At 37.8% G+C, this 25,338-nt stretch overlaps 2 protein-coding genes across 3 annotated transcripts; one reads left to right on the top strand and one right to left on the bottom strand.

Annotated features, from left to right (window-relative positions):
• Positions 1-13,182: 13,182 nt before the first annotated feature.
• LOC121787914 (LON peptidase N-terminal domain and RING finger protein 1-like) lies at positions 13,183-20,175 on the top strand. Its single transcript, XM_042186758.1, has 18 exons — positions 13,183-13,529; positions 13,615-13,713; positions 15,148-15,230; positions 15,351-15,435; positions 15,525-15,611; positions 16,049-16,110; positions 16,212-16,393; positions 16,528-16,588; positions 16,926-17,103; positions 18,583-18,621; positions 18,722-18,783; positions 18,956-18,992; positions 19,071-19,120; positions 19,216-19,282; positions 19,419-19,494; positions 19,572-19,651; positions 19,737-19,805; positions 19,893-20,175. The coding sequence occupies exons 1-18, from the start codon at positions 13,464-13,466 to the stop codon at positions 19,956-19,958; spliced, it is 1,449 nt and encodes a 482-aa protein (XP_042042692.1). The 5' UTR covers positions 13,183-13,463; the 3' UTR covers positions 19,959-20,175.
• Positions 20,176-20,693: 518 nt separating this feature from the next.
• LOC121788048 (SNF1-related protein kinase catalytic subunit alpha KIN10-like) lies at positions 20,694-25,338 on the bottom strand. Of its 2 annotated transcripts, none has more exons than XM_042186900.1 (11): positions 25,226-25,338; positions 24,463-24,656; positions 24,094-24,278; positions 23,796-23,978; positions 23,544-23,675; positions 23,280-23,465; positions 22,833-22,922; positions 22,672-22,755; positions 21,509-21,619; positions 21,087-21,323; positions 20,694-20,979 (listed from the first exon to the last, which is right to left on the bottom strand). In XM_042186900.1, the coding sequence occupies exons 2-11, from the start codon at positions 24,638-24,640 to the stop codon at positions 20,827-20,829; spliced, it is 1,539 nt and encodes a 512-aa protein (XP_042042834.1). In that variant the 5' UTR covers positions 24,641-24,656; positions 25,226-25,338; the 3' UTR covers positions 20,694-20,826. The 2 variants fall into 2 exon arrangements, with proteins under 2 accessions (XP_042042834.1, XP_042042835.1); XM_042186901.1 differs by having other exon boundaries at positions 24,463-24,644; positions 25,226-25,305.

Raw genomic sequence — 25,338 nt, 5'->3', positions numbered from 1 at the left:
AGAAATTGTCATCGGCATCCTATCGAGACTCTCTCTTAGAAACATCGCAATTTGCAAATGCGTTTCCAAGTCATGGCTCAATTTGATTGAGAGTGGCGATTTTCTCAACTTAGGTCTTTCTAAATCCGCTCCCGCCCTAGTTGTCTTGATTCACGACGAGGATTCAAATTGGATTACTGTTTTCAAATTGGACGACTCCATTCCCTTGACGACTTCAAATTGGTTTAATTTTTCTAAATTGGAAGCCGAGCACAAGCACGATCCAATCACCAAGTTTAATTTGCCCCAAGCAACATCACCAGTACTGTTAAAGTATCGGTAGAATCGATATATTATTTCTCAATGAATTTACATTATACACATAGCATCAATATATAGGGCTAAGGACTCATCTATATGGTAAACCTAATTAACATAATTACATTGATTCCAAATCTCCTATACTTGGTAAAGATTGATTCTCGTATATCTTTTCCCTGATTCGGTGCATTCTTCTCCAACACTCCCCCTCAAGTTAAGCGACGGGGTTACCGATGCTCAACTTGCACAATACTTCCCGAAATAGTTTCGAGTTCACTGCCTTTGTAAGGATGTCCGCCAACTGATCTTCGGACTTGACAAATGGCATCTCCACTATCTTTGCTTCAATGTTCTCCTTTATGAAGTGTCTGTCAACTTCAACATGTTTGGTTCGATCATGCTGAACCGGGTTCTCAGAAATGCTGATGGCTGCCTTGTTATCGCAAAACAATTTGCAGGTCTTCGATGAGTCCATGCCCAATTCTTTCATAATCCTCCTTAGCCATAGTAGCTCGGTCAATCCACTTTTGATTCCGCGAAACTATGCCTCCGCGCTAGAGAGTGCTACCACCTTCTGCTTCTTACTTCTCCATGTCACAAGATTACCTCCAATAAAGGTGAAGTATCCTGCGGTTGACTTTCTATCATTCGGATTTCCTGCCCAATCCGCATCAGTAAACCCATGTATCTCCAAGTTCCCGTGTTTTTCAAACAGAAGTCCATGATCTGCCGTCCCCTTTAAGTATCGGACGATTCTTAATGCTGCATCCCAGTGCTCTTCTTGTGGTGCATGCATAAACTGACTTACAACTCCCACAGCATAAGCAATATCTGGCCTAGTGTGTGATAGATAAATCAATTTTCCAACCAACCTCTGATATCTCCCCCTGTCGGCAAGTCTTGCGTTTTCCTTCATTTGTAACCCATGATTTTGGACCATTGGAGTGTCCGCGGGTTTACAGTCCACCATTCCCACTTCTGCCAATAGGTCGAGGACGTACTTTCTCTGATTTATGAAGATCCCCTTCTTCGATCTTAGCACTTCTATCCCCAGGAAGTATTTAAGGAGTCCTAGATCCTTCATCTCGAATTTATTGAACAAGTTCTTCCTTAACTCGATCATTTCTTCTGTATCATCTCCAGTGATAATCATGTCATCTACATATATGATTAGACACGTAATTTTACCTCCTTTCTTCTTAATGAACAATGTGTGATCGGAATTACTCTGCTTATATCCATACTTCTTCATCACCTCCGTGAATCTCCCGAACCATGCCCTTGGAGACTGCTTGAGCCCGTATAATGTCTTTTTCAGTTGGCACACCTCTCCATCTTGGAACTCACTAGCAAAGCCTGGTGGGGGTTCCATGAAGACTGGTTTTGGTAGCTCCCCTTGCAAGAAGGCATTAGTCACGTCGAACTGGTGAAGTGGCCAATCCTTGTTGGCGGCGATTGAGAACAAGACCCTCACAGTATTAATTTTCGCCACAATCATAATCGATTCCATAGGTTTGAGTGTACCCTTTAGCCACAAGTCTGGCCTTGTACCTTTCCACCGTGCCATCTGGTCTATGTTTTATAGTGAACACCCATCTGCACCCGACTGTCCTTACTCCTTCAGGCAACTTGCCTTTCACCCATGTATTGTTCCTTATTAGTGCCCTCATTTCAGTAAGCATAGCATCCCTCCAATGTTTATGTTTCATTGCTTCCTCTGCCGATTGTGGAATTTCCTCTTCCTCATACAGTGCGGCTTCGAAAGCTCGTGCCATTTTAGCCAAATTCCCTTGCACAAAATTTGCTACTCTATAACGGCTCTTCTTCCCAATCTTCTCAGGGGAGTATCTCTTTGGTGGTATTCCTCTTGTAGTCCGATGAGGGAGAACATACCCTCCAGTATCACTGTCAATCGTATTATCTTCTTCGGGGAAATCTGGACTCAAGGGGTTAGGAGAAACTGTATTCTCACTAGGATCGGGTTCAGGAATTACCTCGGATATCATTGAAGGAGGATCCGGGGACGGCAGATGAGATGACTCTTGTGGTGAGACTTGCTCGGCGGCAATAACAACTGGTTCTGTTGGATCCTCAATCGAAGAGTTTGGAAGTGGCACAACCCAACTTAGATAGTCTGGTGAACTACCTGGATCACTCTCCCCCTGACTACTAAGGTGGGTGTGGTAAAAGAATTCGGTTTCTAGGAAGTTACAGTTCATGGTAGTAATGACCTTTTTGGTGAGAGGGTCAAAACATCGGTATCCCTTCTGGTTTATCCCATAGCCGACAAAGGCACATTTTGTTGCACAAGGTGATAGTTTGGTTCTCTCGTGTTTCGGGATATGGACATAAACGGTGCACCCAAAGACTTTAGGTGAAAGGTTCAGGTGTTGGGGAATTTTGGTCATTTTGGAGAGGGTATCGAGCGGGGTTTTTTTGTTGAGGATTTTGGTAGGGAAACGGTTCATGAGATAGACAGAGGTGGCTATAGCTTCAGGCCAGAAATGTTTGGGTACCTTGGATTCGATCATGAGAGCCCGGGTGATTTCAAGGATAACTCTGTTCTTTCTCTCGGCTACCCCATTTTGTTCGGGTGTGTAGGAACATGATGTTTGATGGATCATTCCCTTATCCTTACAAAATTGGGCCATAGAATTGTTAACAAACTCTCTCCCATTATCGGACCTAAGGGTTTTGATAGTGGTGTGAAACTGGGTTTGGATCATTTTATAGAATAAGACAAATTTTTCCACAACTTCAGATTTATGTTTCAAAAAGTATATCCAAGTCATTCTAGTGCAATCATCCACGAATAGCACAAAATATCGAAAACTGCCCCCACCAACAATTGGTGCATGGCCCCACACATCAGCATGTATTAAGGAAAAAATAGAATTCATACGGGTGTTGGTAAGCTTAAAATACTGTCTATGGCTCTTGGCCAAAACACATGTTTCACATGAAAAATCGGTAGGAATAGAAATGTTTGGAAAAAGAAGTTTAAAGTAACCAGGAGAGGGGTGCCCTAGTCTTCGGTGCCACAGCCAAATTTCTTGTTTCGTGGTTCCGTGAGCCAGCATCGCATTGCCATGTTGAGCTATCTCATCCACGTAGTAAAGTCCTTGTTTCTCAGTGCCACGCCCAAGAATCCTCCTCGTCTGAATATCCTGTAATATACAGAAAGTGGGGTGCATCAGAAGTGTACAATTCAAGTCTCTAGTCACATGACTTATGGACATCAATCTCTGAGATAGCGTAGGAACATGTAGACAATTTGACAAACATAGAGTAGGAGATATATTGATAGTTCCCGACCCAACAACAGTAATCAACTCCCCATTTGCAGTTCTAATAAATGTATCAGCAATTTCACCATAGCTACTAAAATCATTTCTATCCGGGGTCATAGTATCTGTGGCTCCACAGTCAAAAATCCAACCCTTATTGCTCGTTCTATCATTATTATAAACATGAAATGCAGCGGAAATAGTTTCTAACGGTGCAAAGGGGTTGTTTGACACAAAACTGCAAATATTTGGGCTTTTTCGAGAATTTTCCATATTCTGGGGCCGTGTTTGATAACCCATAGGATCTAGGGGTCTAAATGAAATATCATGGGGTCCAATTTGTAATAAACATTTCTTCTTGGGGTCAAAAGTAGAGTAGGGAAAAATACAAGGGTTTGGTTTTAAACCAAACCCTTTACCTCCATAGACGGCGCCGCTCGTCTTCCTCAGCTCCTCCGCCCTCTCGGCAAAATTGCCGACTCTACGAACGCCGTCGCCGCCGGTCGAAGCTCCAGCCGACGATTTCCCTTGGCCAGTCGCCGTTTCCCTATTTCCGGCACCAATTCGAGCGGGATGCCCCTTCTCATCTACGCTGACCGCGAGCTTTGCTTGAGCTCTCTCTTTCTGTTTCTCCTCCCACCACTCCGGATATCCGATTAGAAGGAAGCATTCCCCCCGGAGTGTCTCGGTTTCCCGCAATGAGAACAGATTATCCGGGATTTGTTTGGCCTGCTTCCCGGTCGGTGAGTGGTCGTGGTGGGTCGTGGTGGTCCGCGCGAGTTGGGGCGTTGGCTCTGGGCTGTGAGGCCGTGCCCAATTCCTCCTCCTGTCGACGAATCGGCTGCTCTGCCGTCGTCGTCTCCGGTGGGTGGGGGGGCTGTGTTGATACTCCTCCGGGCAACCTCCCTCTTTACCCAACCGTAGGCCTCTCGGCCTCCTATCTTGACTTTCGTCAATCTAGACCAGATCGGGTAGTCCTTTCCGTTCAGTTTGAACGTGACAGTAACGTTCTTGCTGTTCCTTAACTTTGTTGGTGTTTCCAGATCCGTTTTTGTATCCTTCTCGGTGTCTGACATTGTTTCTGATGTAGGGTTCGATTTCTGTGGTTGATTTGGCTATGAGGTCGAGAATTTGGTATATTGTGGCTATGATGATATTGTTCTGAGCCAAGATCATTCCTGCTCTGAGGCCATGTTAAAGTATCGGTAGAATCGATATATTATTTCTCAATGAATTTACATTATACACATAGCATCAATATATAGGGCTAAGGACTCATCTATATGGTAAACCTAATTAACATAATTACATTGATTCCAAATCTCCTATACTTGGTAAAGATTGATTCTCGTATATCTTTTCCCTGATTCGGTGCAATCTTCTCCAACAATTACATTGCTATGCCAATGGTTTGCTTCTTCTAGTAAATCCTTCTACTATTTATAATCTTCTTTATGTATGTAATCCGATCACCCGTGAATTTGTTGAGCTCCGTGGGCCTAGACACTATCGGGCCATAGATTTATTTGGACTTGGAGTTAGCAAAATAAGTGGACAGCACAAGGTTGTCCATCTTAATCCCTTTTACGGATGTTATGTGTTAACTCTTGAAACAGGATCTTCATGGAGACCTATTGACTTCTGGTTTTATTGCTGCCCCACCTCCTTCTCCTTCGGTGGTGCATTTGTTAATGGCAATCTCTGTTGGTTACTTTCAAATATTGGGGGACTTCTTTATATTTGTTGCTTTGATGTCGAGACGGAATGTTTTAACACTTTTCCTATTCTTGTGGATATTAAAAGAGGTCATGATATGGAATATAGGTTGTATACTTTGGGGGATTCCTTGTGTTTATGCGACGATGAGCCATATGATAACGAGATTTGGGAATATGAACAAGACGAGGAACGTTGGAGCAAGCTACTTTTATCATGGAACAACCTTATTTAGGAGGATTTTCCATGTTTAACCCTCCTCCTATATGCTTACGCATCATGTTTAACCTTCACCAATGTATTATGTATACATGACAAACCACGTTTTCAGCCTATCAAAATTTACAAAATGGTAATATGTTGATGTTATGGGTTGTGATTTGTGAACCGCTTTTTATACTACTCATACAAGTGGAGAAGTGTTAGAGAAATTGATTTGTTTGGTAGTAAAGTTGATAAATGTCACTATATTAGCTCCATTCTTTTTACTCCAAGTCTTCTTTCACTCAAAAAAGATTTGGGTATGGAGAATGTGGTCTCATTTTAGGATTGCGCATTTCTTTTCATTAGTTGTGTTTGAATATGTATTTTACATGTTGGAAGATCATTAGTTTTATCAGTATAATTACTTTTATTTTGTAAATCAAAAGTTAGAAATATGTACTTTGGTAATAAAATACTCCTATATTTCATTCCATATTTTCAAAATGACCAAACATTATGATGTTTTCCCATATATATAGCATTAAATATTAATATGTTTGAATAGACTTTTCCCAATAGTTGTTTCCGTGATCCTTTTTTTAATTCTGAGCACGATGAGTTAATGATTTTATTATTATATAGATATTTTTATAAAATAAAAAAACTATCATATGAACTCCAATAACATTATTGCATACAAAATTAAACTGATAATTTTGATAGTATTCGTAGAAAAATACAATCTTTTTATGTTCTTCATCTAGTATACCAGAATAGAGGTGCCCACGGTTACTAAACCGGCGGTTCCGGTTTTGAGAAAGGCGGAACCGGAACCGAACCGTGAGGCTATTTCAGGGTTCCGGTTCGAAAACCGGCGGTTCCAGTTCTGAACCGCCAGTTTTCGGACGGTTCTCACGGTTCTTGCTCGGTTTGGCGGTTTTTTTGGCTATGTAATTTGAAATTTGGACTTATACAATAAATTGGAACAAGACAATTGATAATTTAAATTGAAATAAGACGAATAAGGTGAAAATCATATCAATTTTATTGAATTTGAGTTGTAACGGAAACGATGCATTACAATTTACAATACATATACAAGTATACAACAATGTGATATAATTTATAAATGTCGTCGGAACATAATAAAAAAACATGAAATGAGGGGAAAAATGAAAAAATTGAAAATGGCTTGAGCTCAACTTAAACTTTCAAAGTTAAACTTTTCAAATTTAAGTTGAGTTGCCTACGTATCCACAATTTTATTAAGGAATCAAAGCCCACGTAGTTCTCTTACCTTGCTTACCTTTTTGGTCGGTCGTGCTCGCCATTCACTCCCCCCGTCATTGATATTGTTGAGCTTCCGACCTCGTCATCGGTGGAAAAGTTCCACCATCACTCTCTACACGGAAGTCAAAATCCGGCTCTTGTGCTCTCGTGTCTGCCTTTGCCCAATCATCAAATAACATAGTAGCTTACATGTTTTTAGCGGAGAGATTGCTCCTTTTGTCGTCTAGGACACAACCGCCGACACTAAAAGCTTGCTCAACGGCGACGGTGGAAGCGGGAACGACGAAAATCTCCTTAGCCATTATCGAGAGTATCGGAAACTCTTGATAGCCGATCAATTCCCAAGAATAGATACGTAAGGTTGCTTTTACGTTTTACCATTATTGTCTTGTCTCATAAATCCAAATCAAATAGTCAAATTCAAACCGACGGTTCCGGTTATAACCGCAGGTTAAATTGATTTTTTTTATCAACGGTCATTTTAAAAAGGTACATTACCGATTCCCCTCTCATCTCTCTCACCATAAATACAGTCGTTTCATTACTTAAATTCAGCCGATTCTGAACTGCACTCACCTTCTTCACTTTTTCAAACCACCATTCCCTTCACAATCCTTCTTTTATTTGCTCAATCTTAGCTATGTCCAGTGTAGGAAGTGAGAAGAGAAAATGCAAGAGGCTGCGGGCGGCGCCACCACCCAAAGGCGACACTCAATTCGAAAAGCTAGTAGATCCGATCGCTGGAGATCTCAAAAATGGGAGGGGGGGGAATGGATCAATTTGAATTCAAAATCAGAATTTAAAAATAAAAAATGAAAATCGACCGAAACCGGCGGTTTTGGGATAAAACCGGCGGAACCGCCGGAACCGCCGGAAAACCGCCAGTTTCACGGTTAACCGCCAATTTTTGCCGGTTCCGGTCAAAAAACCGCATGAAAAAGCTGCCAACGGCTGACGCCTCGGATATCTCGCCAGAACTGTGAAACCGCCATTTAACCGGTGGTTTGGAACCGTCCGGAACAGGCGGTTCGGTGACGGTTTCGGTTCGTAAAATCTTGAACCGAAACTGGCCCGCGGTTCCAAATACGGCAGTTCCGGTTCGTAAAAATTGTCACGGTTCCGGTTCGGCGGTTAACCGCTGGAACCGGAAACCGTCGGCACCTCTATACCAGAATAATTCTATTAGTCTATAATTATCATTTTTTATAAGTAAAAAGTGAAAGTGCAACTTATCCGCTCAACTTTTAAAACTTTCTCGCTCAACTCAGTGGCGGATCCAGGATTTCTCATTTGGGGGTACGATAAATTATTATAGCTCTTCGAAGCTTCAAAACTAACCAATTCTTTTTATTTTCTTTAATTTGTTTCTCAATCAAAATTTATGATTTATTTTTGTTATTAAAACAATGTGCACAAGAGAATTGGAAAGATATGTATTATGACCAAAGGATATATATGGAATTAAAACACATTAGAATATTTTAATAAATCTAAAATGATGAACATATGAAAAAAATTTCTTTTAATGGTTTGAAAACTGAAAGAATAAATATATGTGCTAATTGTGTAGGTTTCAAATGTAATAAAACATTTTTTAAAAACCTAAAATGATGAAGTTATAAATAAAATGCTTTAAGAGATTTGAAAAAAACAGAAAAAATAAATACATATGTGAATTGGGTAGGTTTCAACTTTCAAATGCATTAAAATATTATAAAAAAAAACAAAAGAAATGCATAAGCTTTAATAAAACAAAAAAATAAAGATATCTGCAAGGATGGGTTTCTATTTTGGAATCCACATTAGAATATTAAAGATGATAATTGAATAAACAAAAGAAAAAGAGCAAATGGCGAGCGAGTATGAAGGGAATTGAAGTAAATGGAATAAACAAAGAAAAAACAAACTAGGAGATGCGTTGAAGAGATTCGAACTCGGTCCCTTGCTGTTTTAGAAGTGGAAAATAACGTTGGACCAAGTCACCAAGTTATTGCTACATATATCTAATTAGGTTATGAAGACAAGTTTCTCATGTGGCTCAGCCACTGGCTCAACTCATTAAGTCATTTCTATTAAGAATAAAACTCCAATTAATTAAAAATTAAAAATACACAATAATTGGGTTACTCAGATTTCTTTTTTGAGAATTTTGCATTGTATAACTGCAGCCCATGGAAAACTGGATGGGCTTTCATTATTTCATATCAAATGAGACTCTTTAACAAACGACTGAGTCCCATAAGCCCATTTAAATGTTAGTTAAATTTTTTTAGCTAAATGTCTACATATTTTTTTTTGTTTGAGATTAATACTAAAAAATTACATGATTTTTAGTTTTAAGAGCATTCACCATTCAGCCCCAAATTTTAGCAAAATGTCTACATATTTTTTTTATTTGGGATTTATATTAAAAAGTTACGCACATAAATTTTAGTTTTAAGAGCAATCACAATTCAGCCCCGTTCAAGGCGGCTGCCTTTGGGGCTGCATTGCCTCTCCTAAAACCATGCGGGCGTCCGGCCACTGCCTCCTTCGGGGCTGAATCGCCGGTCGCCAAGTAGTGCTTGCGGCGGCATGATCAATTTATTTTCATTTTTTTTAATTTAATAAATATGGAGTAGTATTTGTTTGTGAATACTCATATTTCCTTCTCATTTTCACACACCTCACCCTCTTCCCATTTCCAAATTTTTGTGTTTATTCAAATTTTTGTCTTTCTTCAAAGAGTGTTTTATTATCATAAAAAAATTGAGTGATAATAATATGTGCAACACTATTTCAATCTTAGATTATTTAAAATTACTAATATAGCCCCCAATCTTGGTAAAATACAAAAAAGTCGGAGGATAATTTTGGAATTTCCTACTATTATGTGGTTTTAAATAACAAACCAAACATGTGTTATTAAGGATTATAGATAATATACCATCAATTCAAACACCACAAATAAAAAAGGAAAACCAAGAAAAGCATTGATACAAAATGATTGTGTTCTTATCTAAATGAAAGATTAAACTCCAATTCAAACACACCTATAATGATTTTATCTTATTAATAACTAATCAATATAATATTAATAAAATTATAAATTATAAATTTTATTTATAACAATAAAAAATAGCTGAATATTTTTAATTAGGTGTTTTAGTTCTAAAATGATATAAAACAATTAAATGAAAAATATTTCAATTAATTTAATTATTTTAGACAATTGATTTAATTAGGTGTTTTGTCCTTAATTTATATTATGAATGATAAAATACTAAAAAAAGGAGAAAATGAAGAAAGAAAGAAAGAAAGAAGAGGAAATACAAACTAAGGAGAAAATGGAAAGAAGAAAGAAAAAGAAAAATAATCACATGTTTCATACTATCTAATTAAAATTTTCAAAGATACTCTCCATGACTCAAAAGTCACATGTTTGGTATCTAGAGTTATTTTTGTCGCGAGGTACAAAAAATGATATAAAATAAATATTATGTACCATTTTTGTGCGAAAGTGAAAGATTAGGTACTATGTAGTTTACTCTTAAAAATAATATGAAGTAGTTTTTCTTTTTTAAATGATGATTGTGAAATTGAATTAGGTTTAAATTAAAACTACGTTGCAAGTGTTGGGACTGGAATGAGAAAAACTAACGTGTCATTTGGAATAATGAGATTAAGTCTCTAACCAACACATAAAGCATGTTTAGCATAACGTTATCTGCATACGTTCACCTAAGTAATACTACTACCAACTTTCAATTAAATAAAGGATACCTCCAAACTAATTTTTGGTATACGGCTACTAATGTGAAATGATAGTTCTTGATTAAAAATAAATCATTTGGTACCAATATTTTAATCAAATTAGACATATTCCAATTCGGCCTTTCGTTTTAATCAAATTACATGGATTCCAAATCGGCCTTTCGTTGGTACGTGACAATTGTTTGCCTATTTAGTACGGCTGTAATATTCCTCAATTTGTGACAAAAATAGTTGAACTTAGATTTAGGATAATTGGAGGCCCACCACATGGTTGGTGTTTGGAGCCTACCATTCAAGTCATGACAAATTGCAATTATTAATCCTCCACCTTCTGTCCAATTGAAGATGACTCACTTTCATTTTTGATTTATCCCAATCAAGATGACTTATTATTAAAAATAAAAATACATTTATCTCTACTTCATTTCCTCTCTCTTACATTTCTCTCTCTGCACTTAATACACAAAATAAAGTTATATATAATCTCGTCTCGCTTAATGAAAGGGTCATCTTCCTTGGACCGGAGGGAGTAGCAGCAGTTAGTACTTTTTAATAATAAGTCAAGAATTTGATCCATGCTGCCATTGGGTTTGATTTGATCACTTTCTAATAATAAGTCAAGAATTTGATCCATGCTGCCATTGGGTTTGATTTGATCACCTAGAGAATGTGTGATTGTAGTAATCTAGCATGTTTGTTTTTATATTAGTACAACTTTCCGAGTTCCAAATTTGAATATTTTGAATTATGTTACACAGGGCAAGAATATAATAATATACGAATCGTGCATAAAATTTATATTCTATAATAACGAACATATATTATACTCAATTTGTTTAATTATGTTTTTTTAATAAATAAAAGACTCACAGACAATGAGCAAAACCAGGACATAAGAAGTTTCATGCAACTTAGGGCATCCACAATGGGATGAATATCCCGGCGGACATCCCGACGGACTTCCCAAAGACACCTCCTGTCACGTCATAAGGACATCCCATTGCACTGTCACGTCATAAGGACATCCCACTACACAATGACGGACATCCCCAAGGATATCCCGACCGACATCCACAAAAAACAATAAAAAATTGGGGCGTCCGCCGGGACGTCCGTCGTGTCAACGTCCCGGAAAGCCGCGGAACTCCGGTGTCCGCAGCGGACGTTCGTATCCATATGCATGCTGCCTAATGACGGACGTCGACGCCCGGCGTGCCGCCGGGACTTCTGCCATTGTGGATGCTCTTACTGCAAGCAACAATGCTTATATGCAACACCTAAAACCAATAGATTGAGAATTTCTAGAACTAACACTAAAACACAATGACAAAACAACATAAAATCAACATTTAAAAACTAATAGATCAAGGTTAATAAATTATTTAACCATCTTATCTTTTAAATAATTTACATCAAAAATCTTATTTCAACCTTGGCACCTTCCATTTGCTGGTTGAAATACTCTCCCTAAGTGACAATTTTTTTAGGCAGACGACCCATATTCCATCACTTTCAATACTAGTACCATCTTCGAAATTTCGGTACCACATTAAATTATTATAAATGCACTTTGGAATTAATTACGAATTATTTTTAAATTTGTTAAGAAATTAACCAAATATCAGCAGTCATTATATTGTGATCTGAGATAAATAGTTGAATAAAGAAAGTATAGTTCACAATTTGACATTCAAGTAAAACGTGTTGATGATTCACTATTGATGTCTTTTAATATTTTGGAATGTTGGTAAAACATAAATACATAGTACATGTAATGTGTTTTGGAACAAATCTTATGATGTTTTGTCGTTAATTTTTTGTTGGAATGTGTTAATTATATACCCTTCAATTTGTTCCTATCTCTAAATCGGTCGGCTTAACAAGATCCATTTCATCAACCTATTATATAATACCCACTATCTAAATATTTACAAACATATTATTGCAATAATGCATCTATGTATATAGTGTGTTTTATAGATTACGATAATGCGTGATAGCCATATATTTATATAAAGATTAAATATTCAATTTTGTTGATAGTAACGAAAGAAGTTTTAATTTCAATTCCACTTTAATTAGGTTAGGTTAGGTTAGATGGGTCATGACTCATGAATGCTTTTCTCTATATATTAATATATAAAAATTTAAAGTAAACGTAATGGCCAAATCCGTGGAGTGACTAATTATAAATCAATCAACCCTATTTAAATAGAAATATATTTTGTACAAATTATTCAAATTTTAGCTAAACTTTGACTCTTGGACTAGGATAATTATAGGAGTAATTCGTTAGACTAAATTTTAAAATATTACGAATATTATTGTTAACATAATAACTTGAATAATTTGAGAAAAAAAAAATCACTGAAGACATATCTACTCGTAAGTTTTTTACAGTAAAATTTTATTCCAAAAAAAATTCATTGATGACGTATAAACTCAAATGGTTAATTTCTTAATCAATACACAAATATAAACTCGGGGCTTATATTCTGCCACGTGCACAGCGAAAAACAGTAATCCACACAAAATTACGATTGCTGAGAGAAATTTCAATGGTTTTATTACATGCATAATCGATCATACTCCACAGTGTAGCAGCCTACATTTTGTATACTCCAATATGCATAGAGTAAGTAGAGAGAGATGGAGAAGAGAAGAGTGTAGTGAGAGAGAAACACGTAAACGAATAGAGTCCAAGTGTGGAACAAAGGATACAGGAGCGAACACGCCGCTTCCACTCACCACTACCGCCACAATCTCATTTCTCATTCATCAATCAATCAAACGACTTTTCCATTGGCTACACGTCGCCCTCTTTCATTTCGATACACATAGGCCACCACTTTTGTTCTTTCAAGGACTCTATACCTCATTTACTTTGTTTTGCCGATTTTTTTTCTTCCCAAAATGGAGTCTTCTCCAGCTACCGGATTCAGCTTGGAAGGGATTGATGATGTCCACGATTTTCCATGGGTCTGATTCTGACTGAATATGCTGCTTCTTTTATCTGTGCGTGTGTATGTGTTGGGAGCTTAATTAAATTGGGTGATGTTGGCAGAATGAGGAAGGATCACCAATGTCGTTGGAGCGGTATGGCCATCTCTACGACCTCATGCAAAGGGGAAACACGGAATTTCGTGAAGGTCGATTAGATCAGGTTATCTGCCGTCCTAATTAGTGTTTTATGTAATTGGATAAGTTTTTTATATGTGATTTTCTTTCAAAAATTGGACTTCTTTGTGGAACATATCGGTCTTATTGTCTGGAATTGGAAGAATGCTAGTATTTAGTTGGTGGTTTAGTTTAGTTTAGTTGGATTATTTGTTCTTTATCCTATGAGCATGAGGTGTGCATTGGCGGTTAGAGGACTTGGCCTTATGCTTTAGGCTGTTGCTGTGTTGCCATGGATGAACTCCTTAATGGTGTTTTCTACTTTTGGTCTGGTTGAAGCCTAAGTGTTTACCTGCTCTTTTGGTACAAATCATGTCTATAAGTGTCAGGATAATCTCGATAATGCAAGAGGCGTCATTTTGGTTTGAATTAATGCCGCAAATCTTCATGGGATGGTGCTCCATGCTTCTTGAATCTGTTTGACCCCAATCAGAGGGTAATGTGAAGAACTTCCATGGCAAGATAAAGCCTTAGAAAGTTTACATATACATAAAGCAGTAGATGATAAGCAATTCATTCTCGAGGAATAAGCAACACTGTATTTGGAGAACTGGGTGTTAGCCTTGGGAACATAAGACATCAGCACTGAAGGTTCATTGACATTGGTGGCTCAAAAACTGATTATTGGTTATGGTTTGGGTCTCATGGAACATGAACAAAGTAGTTCCTTTAGGACTTCAGGAATATAATTCAATTCTTGCTGCTTGTTGAAGATGTGTTTGGGTTGCATGGGTATATAGTTATATTCTATTTTGATGCTCCATGATTGCAATTTTATTACTATGACTGAGACAACATAAGTAAGTGAATGATGGCTCAAATAGTAGGAGCCTAGTCATGTTCATTCGATAATCATTGTTCTCTTTGATGCTGAGAAAGTACCACCAATTCCCATATTCATACATTTTTTCATTTTCATCTGCCATTTCTCGGTTTCGGATATTAGAGGCCAGAGTAGTAGGTACGCTGGTATGGATTTTTCTGAGTGAATATCTCTAATTGTACCAAGCCCCTAATTTTCTTTAGCTATCCACCTATATTATGAAGGGAGTAATACACAGATAAGAAGTTGAGGTTTCATTTTTTTTTTGTAATTGGGTCATCAGAACATTCTTGGCATAAAAAATGACATCTGTTTGTGGTTGCTACTTGTGAAGTTATTGTTGGTCAACTTTAGCAACACCATAATCATTTTATCAAATTTCTTAGGGTTAAGCTCACCAGGTTAGCAAGGCCAGTTGATGCTAGCCTAGTAAGTTTAGTTAGTGCTATATAGTTTACAGAAATTGTCTGGACCACGTATCTACTCTGTTCTAGTTTTATATTTGTTAATGTTAGGCATAGTAAGTGGGCATGTCTTTCTGGACAGTACACATGAAATTTGTCACCAACTTATCATCCTAATGTTGAATTTTATCAGGCAATTGAATTATACTCAAGAGCTAACCACATTAAGCCTGGTGATTCTATTATTCTAAGCAACCGATGTGCTGCCTATCTCCGGTACGAGGTCCTTAACCATGATTTATCGTGACAGTGTTTTTGAGCAATTTGTCCAATTAATTTGATTGGTATGATTAGGTATCTGAATTCTTATTTTTTTAAATTTGAGTTGATCCCCAGGATTAGCCAATTCCTCAGAAGCAGGTCTCCTTCGGCTTCAGAATATAGGCCATTGAATGGGTTGGATCCAACAACCCATGCTGGGGTGTGTTCCATATCTTAGTGTTCCTCCCAATTTTTGCTCCATCTTTTCTTGAGATGTCCTATCAATTTCTTGTTTAAAATGTATTTTAGCTTGCACTGAATGATGCGGAGAAGGTGATGAATCTACATAGTAATACAGCAGCCTCCTACATTCTTAAGGCTAATGCTCTTATTCTGGTAAGAATGCCTTTTTGCTTCAGTTTTCTTCCATCTCAATATGCTGTGGTTGGTAATTGGTAATTGGTAATTTGGTAATAACTTTTATCAGCTTAATAGTAACTGAAAAATACTTGATACAAATGAAAAGTTCTTCCATGATTAGGTTTACATATTCCTCAAGAGTTCACAATTGGTACACAATCAGACATTTATTGGCTTGGTAGAAACTCAAAAAATGATAGACATATTATACTTAGGAAAATTTCTGTCCTGGTTAGGTTTACAACAGTTAGCTGTTGATAGATCTCTGCATCTAAAGTTGTGTACGTACAATTTTATAATCTAGGCAATTTGCTTTCTACTGTGTTTTTGTATTTATTCTCATATACGCCTCTATGGTTTTTCTGGGTGCTGCATCTTGCTTGTAATGCCATTCCTTATTCTCTTTCTGTCAGTTGGAAAAGTATGAGCTGGCTCAGGGTGTTATTTGCTCAGGCCATCAGATTGATCCCCAAAGGTAATATAGAGGTTCCTTCTCAACTTGTATAGGTATCATACTACCTATATTTTTCCTATTTATAAACTTGCGATAATTACTTATAATATTTCTGTCTGCAGCAACGCTCTTTCAAATTTAGAGAAGAAAATAGCCAATACTTTTTTGAGGAGAAGCCATTCCAATCCTCAACGAACAGATGATTATGATTGCACTTTATGTTTGAAGTTACTGTACGAACCAATCACAACTCCTTGTGGACATTCTTTCTGTCGGTCATGCCTGTTTCAGACTATGGACCGAGGTGTTATCTCCTGTCTCCTTCTCTTTATTTGCCTTTCTTCATTTTCTACATTGATATTGTTTCAATAACATCCATGATTCTGTTTTATTGTTCCAATGGTTCATTTTTTAATCATATCTTGAATTTATTTTCAGGTAACAGATGCCCTTTATGTCGTACTATTTTGTTTATTAGTCCCAGAACATGTGCAATCAGGTTAGTTTTCTACTGCTATAGTTGCAATCATGGGCATAACCAAACAGGAATGAGCATTTGAAAGTATAAGTTGGCCCATTTATTATCAAGCTGAGTAAAGTTTAAATAATTAAACATAAGGCTCGTGAGCTTATTTTAGCCAAATTGTGTGATTTAGATACACATTCTACCCAAAAAATATTTTAAGTTCAAGCTCAAGCTCAAACCATTTACGTTAACAAGGCCTACATGAGCTCAAACAAAATCAGTATAATGTGCTTACTATCAGCAAGCACATAGAAGCACATAACTATGACAGTGTGACAGATATAACTTGTCAGTTGATTGGCATTTGCAGTGTCACATTAAACAACATCATAGAGAAGAGCTTTCCAGAGGAATACGCAGAGAGGAAGTTGGAGCAACTCAGTTTGACAAACCCTGGTCCTGATTTGTTGCCTCTTTTTGCCATGGATGTTATCCTACCGTGCCAGAAGTTACAGCTTAACATTTTTGAACCACGTTATAGACTTATGGTGAGTAGATCTAATTGCCTCCACATTTCATTATTTCAGACTAATTTTAGCTCTAAAAATCTGAACTCCCTCTTTACATTCTGTCTTATCTATTGGCAAAATCTCAAGGGAGTATTTATAGTACATCTTGGAGTTTTTCCATTCTCTGCAGTGGGGCGCCCTATAAGCCTCCCTAAAGGTCGCCCTAAGCATTTTCTTTATTTGAATATTTAAATAACTACAAAAATTGAAAAAAAACCTTCATTTCATTTAAAATTAATACATTACAATACGAATTAAAAAAATACGCATTTTCAACGACGGCGGTTACGGGCCCAAACTTCTTCAACCATGTCGTTCATGAGCTGGTTGCGCATTGAGGCTTGTCTAGACAGAATCTAATTGAAGCCCGTCGGTAATCCTCGAGCGTGGAGCACGGTTGCTGTGCTGAATCTAGATCCACCTTCATCATCGGCCCAATCGGTGACGCTTCCACCTTCGTGTTCGACTATCATGTTGTGCAAGATTATGCACGCATACATGACATCGGCGAAGACTTCCTTGAACCAGAGACGCGCCGGCCCTTTCACTATTGCCACCGTGATTGGAGCACACCAAATGCCTGTTCCACATCCTTTCTCGCCGCCTCCTGCTTTTGCGCAAATAAAACTCTATTCTCACCCATTGGGCAGCTGATCGTCTTCACAAAAACAGGTCACCTTGGGTATATGCCATCGGCCAAGTAGTACCCCATGTGATATTGGCGTCTGTTGGCAGTGAACTCGATGGTCGGGCCGTTGTCATTGCATTGCTCGGTGAAGAGGGTGGATAAGTTGAGGACGTTGATGTCATTGTTCGACCCTGCTACACCGAAGGTCCGACTAAAGCTCCGCCATTGCGTCATTGACGGCATCGAATAAGGCTCGCGTCAAGGTCCGACTAACGCCCTCCGAGGTACTCCAGTCGTCGTCATGGTTCATTTTTGTTTGTGAGAGATTATCGAAATATTTGTATGGAATGTGAGAGATGAGAGAAATGTTCGTATGAAAAATAGAATGACAAACGAGGTTTAAATAGACAAAAATTCTAAAAAAAAAATGAAAACGCGTTGCATCGTCCGCGTCGCCCATAATGGGCGGACGATGGGGCAGACGATGCCCTATCATCCACGGACGATCTATAAGGCGCGGACGATGCATCGGGCATCGTCCGCGCACCCACAGTGGGCGGACGATGGCGCCCGAGGCATCGGGCGGCCTATCGTCCGCCCCATTGCGGATGCTCTGATCTCCTTAACCTAGCTAAATGAGAATTCTGCTGCTTATATGATAATTATCCGCTCCCACAAATTTTGTCAAATCAATATAGTGGCGATATTTGGTAGTTTTGGACACCAAAAGTTGTTCTAATAGTGATCTTGTGGGCATATTAAATGAGTATAGATTTAATACGCATCTTATTGCTGGCTGATTTTAAGTCCCACGTTTTGTGCCACAACAGGTGAGGAGGATAATGGAAGGAAATCGCCGGATGGGAATGGTATAATGTTACTTGAGTTGTTTCTTCATTCTTGTATTATAGCAACTGTTAGGGTCCAATGTAGATGCTCACTCTTTTTCTTGCTTCTTGTATGGTGTAGGTTGTGATTGACCCATCAACTGGTTCAGTCGTTGATTATGCATGTGAGGTGGAGATTACGGAGTAGGTGGTTGCTAATAGTTGGACCATACTTCTATAATTTCGTATTCTTCTTTTTTGGTATTTTGTTTTGTTTGATCCCTCCTTTTACTCTTTCATGGGGAATATGGATTTGCTTTTATCGACACTGCACTTGCTTAATACATATGATCACTTGTTCTGGTTCTTAATGCAGCTGCGAGCCTCTTCCAGATGGACGTTTCTTTTTAGAGGTAAAATTATAAGTAAGCTACATGTTTATGTGCATTTGTTTCTACTTTATTTGCTATATGAACAACTACTGGACGCAGGTTGAAAGCCGGAGGAGATGTCGTATCATTCGAAATTGGGATCAAGATGGGTAATATTCAGTTTTCCTCTACTTTCTAGTGACCATATCATACATAAGTATAGCTTCTAAAACTGATTCACTCTATTTTGTCATTGGATATGAAGATACCGTGTTGCCGAGGTTGAGTGGGTGAACGACACATATCCAGCGGAGGGAAACGAGAGAAATGCTGTGAGTACTAACTGATATTTGGATTTCCTTGCACATTTTTCACATGATCAGCCAAAATTTGAGGGATGTGCTTAGTTTGTCACCATCTTCTCGGTTTCCGTTTTCTCTAAAGAAGATTGATCGTCTAATCTTACAGTTGGTGGAGATGACACGTAAGGCAGCAGTTTTTGTTCGCCAATGGATCAAGGAGGCACAAGAAGCAGCACAAGGGGGTAGATACGTTTTACAGTATATTTGGCCGTGTTTCTCAAACCCAAATCTTCTAACTTCTGAAAAATACCCTCTACAGATGGAATAAGACTTGCTGAGCTTTTTAAAGCAGAAGGATTGATGCCATCGACACGTGATCCTGAGCGCTTCAGTTTTTGGGTATGCTAATGCACATTTTGGTTGAATCATAATTGGGAAAACTTGTTTTTCTCCGCGACAATTGATAGCGTGCCCGATGATGCAGCTTGCTACATTGACAAACCGTAGGCCATCAGAGAGATTAGAGCTTCTTCGGCTTAGAGATACTCGAGAGGTACCAACGACGTTTATTTTCTTTATTTAATGCTTCCCTGTATCTCATTGCCAAGCAACTGAAACTGTGTTGGCTTCGTTGTTGCAGAGAATTACAAGGTCTCTTCTTTTTATGAAGGCGGAAGAACAAGGATGTAGGTTGATTTGGCAGTGAGGCAATTCAACAGTGTGTGACTTTGTATTATTTCACAATTTGATTGTTGGCATTCTTTCTGTTTAGAGGCTTATCCATACTATTATTCATTGATGATCCACATAGCAGTGGATCTTACTCACCTTTAAAGTTTTAAACTGTGGGAAATGGTATACTGTAAAAATCAAAGACTAGTTATGAACATACAGTAAATAGTATAGAAATTCCATTTTTTGTATGTGTATTCTATTTCCCCTGTTTTTTCAGTAGCATTCACTCAATTTATCAAAATTAGTACTCCCTCCATTTGGGGAATAGGAGCAACCTCAAATGATCAATTTAATTAGTACTCCCTCCATTTGGGGAATAGGAGCAACCTCAAATGATCAATTTTTTTCGACACGAGATTTTAAAAAATGATAAGTTCAATAGAAATAGAATTAGTACTCAGTGAAAGTGAAGGGATTGTGGGATTGTGTAATGAGCCACTAAAACAGAAATATCAATCACTAAAACAGAAATATCAATCACTTTATAAAATGAGCAAATGGAGTATTAATTTTATAATAAAATGTGAATGAAATAAATTAGTAAAATATGAAACCTAGTTTTAACAAGGGTCTTTTATTGTGGGACGGATAAAAAAAACAAAAAAGACTTATTGTGACGGGGGAGTACATAAATAAATAGTCCCAAATATATACAAACTCAAGCCACTAAAATGTGCAAATAATCACGTACCTAAGTAGAGTCCTCTAATAAAACCAAAGTTGCTATTGGTCAACAAAATCATGTGGAAATATATACAAAGCCCAGTTAAAATTTTCGTAATTCCAACACAATTAAATCCTAACAAATGGTCTTACTCTACCATTGAAAATAGCAATATTTACATGGAGGTTACAAACTTATTGTCGTCAGTAAACATACTAATAAACTCAAGCCGTGTCATGAAATAGGCACAGAAATCCAAGAAGAGGAACACAGGACCACTGAGTATCTGAAGATCAAGCACGTACTCCACTTCACTGGTTTTGTAAAGCTATCGTTGCATCAAATTAAAACAGTATTATTATTGGGATATGCATCAAATTTTAAACGGTATTCTTATTGGGATATGCATCCTGGTATATGAAATATAAGTCTAACCTGTATTTCAAACTTCACAGCAGAACTTTGTTGTGACCCATTTGTGCCGGTGGAAGTTATGCCATTAACATAATGGTTGTCATTCATGTGGTTAGTAGTGGCCATGCTGTCTAGGTTTTGAATGCCACGAGTGAAGAGGCATTTCATATTATAGTGCCCGACCTTCTTCCACCTGACATTTAATCCTTGCAAAGCTCCGAGAATCTTGGTCATTATCTCACCTGGACGTGCTGGGGACTGGTAAAATAGCAAACATGAGAAACTATGGCACATAAACAAATGCACTGCTAGAGCTATATATGCTACTCAATATCAGCAATCATTGTTACTAAACTTTTGAAGATATTTGGGTACATCAAGTATTATATGTAGGGCTGTTCCAAAGCCCGAGAAAGATAAACATTGAATTTCACAATTTTTACCTGAATTCCGACAGCCCATTGCTTCTTTCTTGGGATCCATGGTGATGAATTTAAGTCAATTGGAAAGGCTTGTACATTAGGATCTGGACTAGGTGCCGCTGAATAAATTTCCTGAAAGAAGATGAACCAAATTTTACTAAATGTTTAGCGAGTGCAATTTTTCACTCATCCATCTGGAAGCAAAAGGTATAAGCATCGCCATCTATGATATGAAAAAGATAAAAACCAGGCAGCATATTTTGGAAAACATATTGATGCATATTACTAAATACTGGTGTTCGAAATTATTCAAACAGACTAATCTTATACAGAACTGGATGATTTTGTTCTTCAAACTTTAAGGAGGTGTTTGGTATGATAGAATCGGAGAGGGTATGGAACGGTGATTCCTACCTCCAACACATTCCTTTACTTGGTAATTGGTACGACTCTTTCTTAGGAATCAATAGTCCATATGGAATGGCCATTCCCACTAGATAATTCCTCAACCCATGGGATTAGCCATTAGTTCCTAGCTCCATTCCATCCCCCCCTAACAGTATTCCGTCATACCTAGCACCTCCTTACTCTATCAATGTTATGCACGAAATACTCAGAATCCTTCACTCATGTCCAGCTCATTGAAATGGGTTCTTAACCTAGTTATCTCATTATTATTTTACAGTTTTGAATTGATCCTACATTGGTCAACAAAGAAAGACCAAGGACACTATTCTAGTTTGCATATGAGGATAAGCTTTTATAGGAATGGATTATGCCCATATCCAACATATGATAACTCGTGACCGTAGCTGATATGTGTCCCACACATCCAAATCATCAATATAGGCACTTGACAAGAAGCATTTTACATGTGCCCGGGAATCATTAGATTGCAGATTTAACAAGAATAGAAACTAATCAAGAATGAATATCAAGGGTTACTGCAATAGGAAGAAAGGGGATGGTAGTTGGAGCCCATTTTTAAAGTTCCCAAAAGCCTAACTACACTGTCATCATAAGATGGTGAAGGGCTTTCAACACTTTATGTGTGGTTGCCGTCCCTGGTAAAAAAACACATCTAATATAGATAGTTATGAGAATCAGAGAATGTAAACTTTGAAAAACATTTGAAGAGAATAATAAGTTCCATTTATGTATGCAAAAGAAAAAGATATGCATACCGGTGACTCTTGAATGTTAGCAGTGAGGTAGCCATTTGAAATGGGGGACCGCTTGTCCAATAGAAGATAGTATGCAACAGTAGCCTGCAGTAAAGGCCATACTATTAACAATCTATAAGGTTTAGAACTAAACTACTGCTGATATTTATGCAATTGTTAACATCATTTTGTAGCCTGCTCTGCAGTGAGTCAATAAGCTGCCCCCTCTCAAATCCCAACCTAAGAACTTGTTGAATGATTTCTTCATCAAGCTGCAACAATAAATCAAACTGCATCAGTAATATCCCTGCACGTGAATTTGGAAACTTGATCCGTGGTTGATGTTTGGAAGCATAATGAGAAATCTAACTCCAAACGTTTCTTGGTAAATGAGATGTTTATAGGCTGTCACTTGTAAATTGATTGCTTAAGCAAACTAAATTCTAGTTGGCAAACAAGATGCTCCACAAGACAATGCATATAAAAGTTCTCAACGGGAAAAAAGAAGAAGCTAGACAAAGATCGGCTGAAGGACAAAATACTTTTCAAATGATAGAATCACAAGAATGTTTCATCTGATCGTTCATAAGATCACACCAAAGAGCATTAAAGCATTAGATAACAGTTACCGTTTTTAGATGTTCCATTGCATTGGGTGGCGTGACAGCTAAATAGCGAGGAAGATTTTTTTTGAACCAAGGATGTTGTCGTATCTCATGCGTGGTTATCCTCTTCATAGGGTCCACCAGCAGCAATCTTGGAATCAAATCACGAGCTCCAGCAGACAAGTGGCTCGGAAGAGTGTACATTCCACTCTAAGATATATCAAAATTACTTAATGTAATAATTTGTGTCAAACATTACAAGCTCCAGGAAACATTTAGTACATATACCTTTATTTTCTTGAAGAGGCTGGGAATGTTTTCATCATCAAAAGGAAGAGCCCCACAAAGAAGAGCATACAAAATAACACCGCAGCTCCAAATATCCACTTCAGGCCCAGCATAAAGTTTTCCAGAAACAACCTGCAATGAGCTCCATTAAACTAACTTAGCCATAATACAAAGCCTCGTGGCATGTATTACAGACACTATTATCATCAGAACAATAGTTTTCTATATTTCAAAGCATGCTGACTGTACAACCTCAGGGGCAGCATAGTTTGGGCTTCCACAACTTGTTCTTAAAAAGTGCCCATCCCTCATAATGTTGCTTAATCCAAAATCAATTATCTTCACATTGCCATTTCCATCTAGAAGTAAGTTCTCCGGCTTAAGGTCACGATGCACTATCATGTTCCTATGGCAATACTCCACTCCCGAAATAACCTGCCCAAAAGCAAATAAAAATTAAGCACAATGAGTTATAAGCTCAACACATTGTCTGCACATCATGTGGGCAAGACAGCAACCAGAGACGAAGAGAACACAAAAATGATTCTACCTGCTGGAAAATGTGTCTAGCTTCATCTTCTTGCAGCCTGCCCCTTTCCACAATATAATCAAAGAGCTCTCCTCGCGTCATGTTCTCCATGATAACATATATATCTGTTGGTGTCTCTATAACCTCATAGAGGCGGATCACATGTGGATGCACAAACATTCGGCATACAGTAATTTCTCTTTTCACTGCATAACACCATTGACTCTTAGAAGGCTATAAAACACTTTTGCTAATAAAATGAAAGGGTAATGCCTTAAATGCAAACATAATAGCACCAGACTCGAGAAACTAGAATATGCATATCCTCCGCCATGCGACTAGAAATTCTTGCATATCTTTTATTGTTCTCAATGAAGCAAATCTTCTTACCCTTTTCTTCCATTTCAGGACCCCCCATCAACCGACGATTGATGATTTTAACGGCCACCTTATGCCCGGTCTGTACATGTTCCGCAAGTTTGACCTTCCCAAAGGAACCATGCCCAAGTGTTTTCCCGAGTCTATAGTTCCTCAGAAATGAATCTGCAGCCGCACCTACAGCCTCCATCTTTCTATATAAAAAACTACATTTCAATGGACGTCAGAAAACTACATGCTCACTGAGATTAATACTTGTCAGAAGTTCAAATGCAATTATGTTCACCGAAATTATAACAGGCACAAACCATTCTATGATTGAGCTAAATGTTTGGGAAATATAATTAAACATTACCCGAGGTTACATAAAGCTCACCGAGCAACATACGTCTGCAAAAAATCTATTTTTTCCCTTCTTGTATCACCTATCAATAAACTCCTCAACCGATTATCCAATAAGTGTAATATTGGCATAATTATGGCAGCTGAGAGCAACCTAATATTTTTTTTAAATCAATCCCTTTATACAAATCAAACTAAAACCCCATAGTTTATCCAGTTTAAAGATGTAGCTAATACAGTCTTCGAGTATTCCGCTTCTAGTATCAGACATACAAACCCTAATTAATCACAAAATCGACCTACAAAATCATTTGGTTTTGAAACACTAGGCATACACCTAAATCAGACGAAGGAGAAACAACTGCAGAAGCATTTTCAGGATAATTGAGTGGAAGATCAACTGTAAAACCTCGATTTTGGAGTGAGAAATCACCTGATGAAGCATGCAAAACAATCTTCTGATTTAGAGGAACAGTTAACAAAATAAGTAATTGGGTTTTACACCAAAAAATTAAGAGATAAATATGGTTGGGGTGCTGACTCAGC

The sequence above is a fragment of the Salvia splendens genome, chromosome 22, assembly GCF_004379255.2.
Source record: "Salvia splendens isolate huo1 chromosome 22, SspV2, whole genome shotgun sequence".
In the NCBI taxonomy this organism is placed as follows: domain Eukaryota; kingdom Viridiplantae; phylum Streptophyta; class Magnoliopsida; order Lamiales; family Lamiaceae; genus Salvia; species Salvia splendens.
This window is presented reverse-complemented; position numbering and strand designations above follow the sequence as displayed.

What these genes read in the sequence shown, in the direction of transcription:
- LOC121787914 (XM_042186758.1), top strand. Translation starts at nt 13,464, where the DNA reads ATGGAGTCTTCTCCAGCTACCGGATTCAGCTTGGAAGGGATTGATGAT. An exon ending in ATCCAACAACCCATGCTGGG is followed by an intron (nt 15,436 to 15,524) that starts GTGTGTTCCATA and finishes AATGTATTTTAG; the next exon opens with CTTGCACTGAATGATGCGGA. An exon ending in CATCAGATTGATCCCCAAAG is followed by an intron (nt 16,111 to 16,211) that starts GTAATATAGAGG and finishes TTCTGTCTGCAG; the next exon opens with CAACGCTCTTTCAAATTTAG.
- LOC121788048 (XM_042186900.1), bottom strand. Translation starts at nt 24,640, where the DNA reads ATGGAGGCTGTAGGTGCGGCTGCAGATTCATTTCTGAGGAACTATAGA. An exon ending in CAATGGAACATCTAAAAACG is followed by an intron (nt 22,923 to 23,279) that starts GTAACTGTTATC and finishes TTATTGTTGCAG; the next exon opens with CTTGATGAAGAAATCATTCA. An exon ending in CTGTGAAGTTTGAAATACAG is followed by an intron (nt 20,980 to 21,086) that starts GTTAGACTTATA and finishes ATGCAACGATAG; the next exon opens with CTTTACAAAACCAGTGAAGT.